The 10,139-nt window shown below is 41.6% G+C and overlaps 1 protein-coding gene across 1 annotated transcript in view; it reads left to right on the forward strand.

Moving 5' to 3' along the window:
• Positions 1–9,487, forward strand: part of Oosp4b (oocyte secreted protein family member 4B) — a 14,218-nt gene extending 4,731 nt beyond the window's left edge. Inside the window, exons 2-5 of the mRNA XM_055614113.1 lie at positions 4,455–4,636; positions 5,493–5,590; positions 8,118–8,262; positions 9,126–9,487. Coding sequence (XP_055470088.1) covers positions 4,455–4,636; positions 5,493–5,590; positions 8,118–8,262; positions 9,126–9,215 — 515 coding nt within the window. The 3' untranslated portion in view covers positions 9,216–9,487. The remainder of the gene's footprint in view (positions 1–4,454; positions 4,637–5,492; positions 5,591–8,117; positions 8,263–9,125) is intronic.
• Positions 9,488–10,139: the final 652 nt, after the last annotated feature.

Genomic DNA, 10,139 nt, shown 5'->3' on the forward strand with positions numbered 1-10,139 from the left:
TGTGTGTGTGTGTGTGTGTGTGTGTGTGTGTGTGTGTGTGTGTGTGTAATGTGCATAGTAATATGAAATGAGTTGGTTCGTGTGATTATGGAGTTTCAGAAATTCCTGAACTGATGTTAGTAAGCTGGCAATCAGGAGAGGTGACAGCAATGGTCTAGCCCAAGTCCAAAGCCTGAGAACCAAGAGACAGTGCACATTGCAGGTTCTGGCCCACATTCAAGGAGAAGCACAATGTCACGGATTGTGGTCAGGCAGGGAGGGGAGGAGCGGGGACATGTGTCTTACTCATTTAATGTTAGTCTCACAGAGAGAGAACCTCCAAAACACACCCAGAATAGGATTTTTCTCAAATATTGGGGCACCTGATGGCCCAGCCAAACTGCCAAGAAATTTACTATCACATCTACGAAAGTGGTAGACGATATTTACCATGTTTATTTACAGTGTAGGAGGTAGCTTAGCGAGTAAAGGCGTTTACCAAGCCTAATGATCTGAGGTCAGTCCATGGGACCCACATGGTGGAAGAGATCAACTTCTATAAGCTGTCTTCTGACCTCCACACACAGGTAGACAGACAGACAGACTATCCTGTTCTCCCTAAGAATGAGAATTAAGCATCTTCCCTAAGGCTCTCCTTGTTGTTTAGCTTCTTTAGGTCAGTAGATTTTAGTATGTTTATCCTATATTATATGGCTAATATCCACTTATAAGTGAGGATATACCATGTGTGTCTTTCTGCTTCTGGGATACCTCACTCAGGATGATCTTTTCTAGTTCCATCCAGTTGTCTGCATATTTCATGATTTCCTTGTTTTTAATGGCTGAGTAGTATTTCACTGTGTAAATGCACCACAATTTCTTTATCCATTCCTCGGTTGAGGGACAGCTAGGTTGTTTCCAGATTCTGGCTATTATGAATACAGCTGCTATGAACATAGTTGAGTTGTGAGGTTGAGCTGAGTGGACGAGAGAAAGAGCCAATCAGAAACATGCCACCTGCATCAGCTTCCTCTCACTCATCAATCTCGTTCCTTTAGACGTAAGTAACAAGAAGGAGAGGAGCCTGTGGAGCGACACCCAAGGACATTTACATACAGAGAGGTGCTGGGTGGATCTATTATATTTATTTGTGCTGTAATTTCCAATACCAAGGCAATTTTAAAAATAAACACTAGTAGTCTAGGCTAGGTGTGTGCTCAGATGAATGCCTGTCAGATTTAATGTGTGTGTAGTGAACTACCTAGAAATCTTGCTGGAGTGCAGTTTATGATCGATCCTGTGAAACCTGGTATTTTTCAATCTAACAGACTTGCATGTGAGGCAATGAGCAACAGCAGGCTGCTGAAGAGTCTCCAGTCCCAGCCCCATCTAAGCAGAGGGTAACTGCAGACAGCTGAGCTAGCCAGAGGTGTATAAATTCTGAAGGACGCCATGTCCTGTTTCCTGTTGGTTGGTTCTCCTGGGCTGCAGTGCTTCAGAGTTCAGCGTCATGGAGCTTACAGCCATGTCAGGCGGGTTCTCCCTCCTCTGTCTGTTGTTTTGGAATGTTTCTGGACTTGAGCTAGGTATAAATAAGAAATATCTGGAAAATGTCGATTTAAAGAGACAAGACACTTCTGAGGGATCTTTTTCTTTCCCTCACTGATCATTAAACAGTGAGGGTTGGTGGTGTTTCCAGTTAAGCTTAGTTTAAAGGAAGTTAGTGTGTTGAGTCTGTGTCCAAGGTCTTTTGTTTTATTACAAACAATTTGATGGTTCTTCAGATTCAGTTTATATCATCAACTGCCTCTTTTGAAAGGCTTATTTATTAACTAGTCCCATGTTTTGTTTTGTTTTTAATAACTTGGGTTTACGTAATTTGAGAAAGCCAAAGAAGGGCTTTGTCAGCCAGAGGATGTGCCTGTGTGTGAACTTGCAAAGGGAGCATGCTCCACAGAATGAAAATTGCAGTTGGGCTACAAAATTGCTTCTTTTATACAATGAGGCTCTAGAGACAGATACCTTCCCCCCAAACTCCGGTACTTGACTGGGTGAGCCACTCACTTGAACTCCAGGCATGAGTGAAATATTACTCGGGATGTGTAATATGCCTTAAAATAAGATGATAGTTGGGCTGGTAAGCTGGCTCAGTGGGTTGAGGTGCTTGCTGCTGAGCCTGGCAACCTGAGTTCAGTCTCTGTGGAACCTATGTGGTGAAAGGAGAGAACTGACTCTTGCGCGTTGTCTTCTGACCTCCATATGTAAAAGGTGACGTGTAAGTGCCCCTTTCCCCATAAATAAAAGAATGCAACAATAAAAGAAGATAAGAGAAACAGTGACTAGAGAACACCCATGTCTTGGTATCCCTGTGGTATGAGAGAAGGTCTCTGGCTTGCATTAGCCTGGCGGCCCATTAGCTGTGTCTCATGGCGGTGTGAAGATTTGCCTATGGCTTTCTCCTGTTTCTGTAGGACACTGGAGCCATCCCACCTTTACTTTACACTCTAGTGGATGGTCAGGGTTGTTCCCAACCATTCCACTACATACAGCCAACAAGAAGGCCATCCTCTGAGCATCCGTAGCCAAGCGGGCAAACCAGGCCCTAGAGCAGTGGCTCTCAACCTTCCTAATGCTGAATCTCTTTAATACAGCTCTTCATGCCGTGGTGACCCGCAACCATAAAATTGTTTTTGTTGCCACTTCATAACTGTAGTTTTGCTACTGTTATGAATTACAATGTAAATCTCTGTTTTCCAGTGGTGGTAGGTGACCCCTGTGAAAGCATTGTTCAACCAAAGGAGTTATGACCAACAGGTAGAGAATCACTGTCCTAGAGGGTTTTGCTTCTGCTTTGAAGTGCTTTAAAGCACGTTTTTGAATTCTCTCTTTTCCCCAAAACTGTTGTTAGAAAGCAGCTTGAACCACAGGCATGTTTCACACTCTCTTGGTTTCTGACACCTGGAGGCAGTCATTGACTCTCTGTGGCTCTCATGGTGCGAGGCAAGCAGCAAGTTCTCTGTAACAAACTTGATGCAACCTTGGTTGCTTTTTCTCATGATCACATTTGCTATCTTTGGGAAGGGTGGAGCTGTTGGTCCCAGTCTAGCTGGATATACACGAGTCTGCTTGATTGTTCTCATTCTGAGGTTCATGTGCCAGAAGGTACTTTTCCTTTTGTCAAGTGAGTAATATTTCTACACCATTCCTCAAGATGGAAATAGTGGGGTGTGGTTGGAAATTAAATTTTTTTTTGAGTCTCATAGATTAGCATGAGAAAACATGTGAATGAAACAGGTTGGAAACTTACTTCCTGCTCCAATGGTATTACTGATCTATTTTATTTTCTTAAATATAACCCCCCACCTTTGATCTTTCATGCCTGCTGCACACAAAGGTTGCAATCCTTGCTGGAAAAAAAGACTAATGTTATGAAACTTAACATCTATGTGCAGTGATTGCCTTCATCTGTTTTTCTCTACGTAACATTTTAACTGCTTTTGTTATAGTCTTCAGTCATCTTGACGTTCTTGGTGCCCCTTATATTGGATGTACTAAAATAAATGTGTGAGAGATATCTGGATCTTCTAAACACGTGTGAGACGATTAAGCAGGGTAGAAATGCCCAGGTTCAGCTGCTGTTATCCACCCGCAGACCTGACTTTGATTAGCAAGCCCTTGGGTAATTTACCAACACCATGAAAAAATAGAATACCTGTGCATAGAAAATAATTTACTCGTGGTGTTCTCATTGCCACTTTTAACTCTAAGATATGGCCCTTCGGTGGATTGGGAAAAAACTGTGTAGTCTCTAGCAATGCTTGGATCCAGCAGTTAGCCATCTCTCTGAGCATTGATCTGGCTGTGTTAGTGGTAGGCACAAGTATGTCCCAGACTGGACAGGCTTTGCGACTGAAAGTTTTGAGTGCACCATTTTCATCCGGAAAATGAATAGATTACCTGTCTAGGGAACTCCTTGTACTCAGTAGGAGAGCTATGGTGTGTTGACTCAGGAGCTGCAGCACAAATAGTAGAACACGAAACAATGTGAGGAGAAAGGCAAGCATGCGGTGTAGCCTGCCCATGAGTGGTTTAGTTTCAAAGGTAAATGTGTCCATCATTGAGTTTCCTAGTTCACAGCAACTTGGACTAGAGAAAAAGAAAAACGGACAATTGTTATTTCTTTTTGGACCTGGCCATAGCGATTGTATCATAATAATTATGTTATTAGGCAAAGGACTGTTGGGTGGGTTTCATTCCTACTCCAAAAGCTCAATTCTAAAATGGTCAGTACTGAGCTGGCCACCTGTGTCTGTCAAATTCTTCATAAGGCAGCGTTGTACTATTTATTTTTGCAGTAGCAAAGATACATTTCCCACCAAAGCCCAATAAGGTGTACCTTATTTATTTATTTATTTATCTATCTATCTATCTATCTATCTATCTATCTATCTATCTATCTATCTATTTATTTACAGCAATGACTTCGGTGTGTTCTGATGACTGGCTGATAGTGAGAACGCCAAGGAAACCATTTGGTAATGACACGGAAGTGAGAGCTGATGACATCCACCTGGGGAGCAACTGCTCTGTAACCAGAATCCTGAGCTTCAACTATGAGTTTTCTTATCCTCTCGTGTCCTGTGAGATCAGCAGATTTGTAAGTGGTACAATGATTTCACTTTACTCCTGCATATTTTGTGGATACACAGTCTCATAATCCCTTCTTCTCTCTCTTCTCCCCTTTACCCTGTTGGGCATTGAATTCATGGCCTTGCCACCCTACGCAAGTATCCTACCCACTGAACCATCTTGCCAGCATCAGGACTTCTTTTTTATTATTATTATTATTACAAACGTTCAGCACAGTTATAACTCATGTGATTGTATCTTGAAGAGAGTCTGGTCCATAGGCATCTAGTGATGACATTTACTCTACCAGGTTTTGTAAAAGTCTACAGTCATGGCTTACATCTTCTCTATTTATTCACACTTTTTTTCTGTCAAATTTGTATGATGTCCACAGTGTAAATAGAAGAGTATGAATGGGGAACTATTTTGGAAAGAGAAAACATAACTTAAAGTTTTTGACTTTGGGCCTGGAGATATGGCTCAGCGGTTAAGAGTCTTCCAGAGGACAAGGGTTTGATTGACAGCACTAACACAGTGGCTCACAACTGTCTGTAACTCCAGTTCCAGGGGGTCTGGAACCATCTTTTGACCTCCAAGAGCACTGCACGGCCATGTAGGCAACACACACACACACACACACACACACTACATGTGAATAATTATAATACATTATACTTAATAATATGGAGATAATAAAACTGAAAAAGCTCCCAATGTTGTCTTTTATTTTTCTGTTTGTTTGTGGAGACAGAGGCAAATGTTCTTTTCATATCTTTCATTTCTTCAAAATTAATGTAAAATTAAAATTTTCCATATTTCTAGAACTGACAGAATATATTCATTTTATTGAACCACACAAACAATTCCATGCCTCATCATTTCAGGTGTTCCAGGGAAATTATGTTCTCGTATTATCCGAGATCAGGTATAGACCGGTGTTGGATCTTACCCATAATTTCCAGGTGGTCTGCTTCGTGAACAGGTAGGTGTGGGTAGACAACTATTCTAATTACGCATTCTTAAATTTTTCTGTCGATGGGTGGGTGTTTTGCGGACAAGTGTATGTATGGAAATGCCACAGAGGATGCCTCTTGCACAGCTATGGTTCCTAAAACATCTGATTGTTAGGAAAGATTGCAAGTGTGCAGAAGAATTGAAAGGAATTTGTAGGGAAGTCTCATATCACCTAGATTCTATCATTTAACTTAAAAAAATACACTCAATGTGTATGTATGAATGTGTGCATCTGTGTGTGTAGGTGTGGGTGTGTGCAAGTATACTATTACCACAACATGTATGTAGGGGTCAGAGGACAATGTGAAAGAGTCACTTTCCTACCATGCTGGTCTCTGGGGTTAAACCCAGGTGGTCAGGTTTGGTGGCAAGCACTACTCACTGAGCCATCCCGCTGGCCAGTTTTAAACTTTATTATGTATGTGGTTCCCTATCATTTCAAATTAAAAGCATAATCATTTCCCCTGTAATTTGGAAACCCAACATTTATTTGCAGAAATTTCATGTATAATCAAATCTGTAAATACACAATTATAAGTATTTATCAAATATGTCCTGTGTTCTACATTCTCTTTTCCGTTCCACTGAGGTACTTGATCTTTGTGTCAATGTCATGGCGTCTAGACTACTCTTAGGTTACCCTGTGACTTAAGCAATGTCGTTTTCAGTCATTTCACGATGTTTCTCCACAGATTGTCACTCTAACCCCATGTTTCCTGATGGGTGGGAAGGATCAGACTGGAATAGTTCTGTGTTCTTCAAACTTTAAGTTACTTCCCCATAATCCTGTCCAACACAGTAACCTGGAGCATCACACGTAGCATTTATCTTTCTACAAAGCTAAAATTGAGTTCTTTAGCCAAACAAGATACCCCCGGCCTCAGTGACAGTATGTCTGTCTGCTTACAGTGCAGTTTTAGAATATGGCCTTTGTCATACGACATTATATTTACTGCTGCTTTGGGGAATACACATGATTTAGATGGATGATAGCTAAAGATTCATCACAAACACTTAGGGTTCCCTTGAGGTGCCTCTGAGCTTTAAATGACATTTCTTCAAAGTTTATATTTTTAAAAAATATTTATTTTAATTATTCATGTACATGTGTTTCTCATTATGTGCCTCTACATCATGTGTTCCGGTCCTTGTGGGGCCAGAAGTGTTGGATTCCTTTGAGATAGGCTTACAGGTAAATGTGAGCCATCCAATGTGGGTGTTGGGAATCAAACTCGGCCTCTTTGCAAGAGCAGTATATGACTTCAACCAATGAACCGTTTCTCTGGCTCCCAGTCCTGTGTTTTTTTGATGATAGCTGATGTTTAAGGTGTATTATAACACTAGCGATGAAGATGAAACATCACATGAAGACATGGATCATAGGACTGTAGCACCGTTGACCATTTCTGATGCTCCAGCTGCTGTGGCGACAGCCTTCTTCAATCACCACGCATTGTCTTCATTCTGTAAGCATGTCCTGTAAGCTTTCCTCTCAGTGAAGTTGTAGGCATTGTACAGCCCTACACATGGAAACCTTAAAACACATTAAAGCCAGCATCCAGCTGTTTCTCAGGCGTCAGATGATATCTGTGTTTCTGACGTCTTTGGCAATCTGTTCTTCCTGGTCTTCCATAGATGAAGCATGAAGTGGCAACTGCAGCCCACCCCCTCCCTACATCCATGCTGGGGGTGGGCTTTGTTTTTCTGAGGAACAGGTATGCATCTCCAGTCATACAAAATGTCTTCAAACTAGTAGGATACCCGCACACTCCCTGGAACAGTGACAGAAATGTGCCCAGTCTCTTTAGCCCGAGAACCATTTTCTCCGCCTCTCCTCAACCCCAGTGGCTGCAGTAACAGATGCTGTATTTTTTTTTTCTGTGAGAACCTTGTGTTTATCTCTCATGTGATTAATCCATGTTTAGTTCTTATTTGCGAACTTCAGCTACAGAGCAGTTACAGGCAATGGGGTGTGTACAAAGGGTGCCTTACTCTCATTCAAAGGCTGTAACTCCTAACGTAGAATTCGGTGGGCCGGGATGGCGCCGAACTCTTTTAACACTTTAATCAGACAGTGCTCCTTTCCAGCAGGCTGAGTTTGACAGTAGACTTGTTTTCTACACGGAAGTCTATTTTTTACGTCAACCCCACCGATACTAGGTTGCTGCTACTGCTGTGGTGTGTGTGTGTGTGTGCATAGGATAGTTGCAGTTGGTGTGGAATCATAGTCTTTGAGTTCTAGATAGAGTATTTGTTGCATGACATACTGTTTGAAGTCCTCATTTTGGAATCCTAAGGCCAATTCTGCATCAATATTATCTTGGTAAGTATTAACTTAAGATTGTATTATAAACTATATTCATATTCACTAAGATAGTCTCCATTTCTCTCCAATCAGTTTTAAAAGTCGCACACAAGCCACTAAAGTATTTATGTGTTCTCTGAGATTGTCTGTACAGCTGTCGATACTCTGCTCTTTTTCTCTTTGCGTTTAGGCCTAAATTGCCGCCTGTAAAGCCTTTTGGAATAAATTGGTATAGTGTGAGGTCTTTCAGTGTTGGCACGCATGTGGTAGGACAACAGGCAGCAGATTCCTTGAAAAGTAAAACATGTGCACCTAATTTTACCAGTTCTCCTAAGGTAAGAGGGGTCCATCCAGCATTTCATGGTTCATGGCAATTTGTTAATGAAAATCTCAGTGAAGGACCTGTGTAAATCCCCACTGGAGTTCTGTGTGTTTAACATGCTTGCGTTTTATAATCTTCTAGGCTTGGGCACTGTTTTTTTGTTTTGTTATTGTTGTTGTTGTTTTGTTTTTTTGTCTTTTGTAACAGACAGTACTTTGGTTCAATTTACAAAAACAAGACTAGTTCCTTACATTTTTATCACAAGCACTAAATTGTTCTCAATAGAGCCTGTGACGAGAAATTGCTTTCATAGATAGCCAACTGTAGGTCTCTGATTTCTTAACATCTACAGAAAAGCATCTCAGAATATACATATATGATTTGGGAGTAATAGACGTAGGGAAATCAGCAAATTTTGAAAACTTTGAAGAATTTGTTATTTGTGGGTGTTTTTTCTCCCCTAGGTAATATCTGCAGATAAGTATCTTAGCAAGATTGTTTTTTTCTGAGTTTGTTTTAAAAGCATGTCATAAAACTTGTACACAGACCATGGCCTTGATGGCGGCCTGTCATGAGCAAATGAACTCTGTTTTAGAAATATAACAGTCTTCCTAAGTAGGGATAGATGACCTAAATACGTGATGTCCATGTCTCCAGAAAACAATTGTTTAGGAAAAATTTAGCTGACGATAACTTTAAATGATCCAGTTAAATATTTGTATATTTGGTACACGTGGGTAATGTCAGAGAATGATGTTTAAGGACAGAGATTTGATTCTTCCGACAGCTTCAGGCTGAACGTCTGGGGCTTCTGGAAAAGATGCTGGGTTAGCTGTCTATGCAAGTGATTTTAACTGTGTTCTCTTTAACCCGCAGAGCCAACTGCTGGTGAGACACTGGATCAGCAACTCCTCTGTTAGGATTCCCTTTGTTCCCCAAGACACAGAAGCAAATGGTGCACACTAGCCTGGGGCTGGGTTTCAGCCACACCGTTGTTTTGCCCATTTCAAGACCAGTAGTTACATTGGTTAACCTGTTTAAATGCCTTCTGGGATTTGGGATAGTATAGCTCTATTGTGTCACGTTTAAATGCTTTACTGAATTAACTCTAAGGGGACTTGTCACCAGAACTTTCTACTTGAAGGCCGAATTCCCAATGAAGCTGTCACTGTATGAGTGTTTGCTTGTAAATCGGGCTGCATAATGCCTCCTCCTCCCACATTAAAGTATAAAACACACTCAAGAGTTTGCTTATCTCAGCTTGGATTTGGGCTTGAAAGGAGGGTTCTAATTCATCTGTGAATTTAAATGATCTGGTATATCTTTACTATGAAATCCTGTGCTTTTGAGTACACGTGTGTTGGGACAAACTCATTCTAACCGGCCCAGATCACATGAGAATGACTTACAACTAACAAAGTGAAAGACAGCACGCTGGTTGTTAGCGTCAAAGTCCAGCCCCGAACTCTCCCCAGAATCCTACAATACAGCACATGGGTCTAAGTAAGTGCCGGTGGGATGCCCTCTACAGATTCTATGCAGGTATGGGGAAAACTGAAAACGGAATTCTTTGAGTTACTTTTCTGTTTCTAAGGAGGGATACCAGGGCCAGAGCAACTTATGAAAGTAAGCATTTATTTTTTGTCAGGGGTGGAGGGAGTCATGGTTGTAGAGTGTAGTTGGGTCCATGACCGTCATGGCGGGAAGCATGGCAGCAGGCAGGTGGGCATGGCACCGAGCAGTTGCTGAGAGCTCACCCTGGATCCACAAGCAAGAAGCAGAGAAAGAGTAGGAGAATGGGATGAACTTCCGAAACCTCCATGCCCACTTCCCAGTGACATACCTGCTCCAACAAGGCTTAGCCTCCTACTCCTTCCCAAACACTTCCAC

This window comes from Psammomys obesus, unplaced genomic scaffold, assembly GCF_907164565.1.
Source record: "Psammomys obesus unplaced genomic scaffold, mPsaObe1.curated_primary_1811, whole genome shotgun sequence".
Taxonomy (NCBI): Eukaryota; Metazoa; Chordata; class Mammalia; order Rodentia; family Muridae; genus Psammomys; species Psammomys obesus.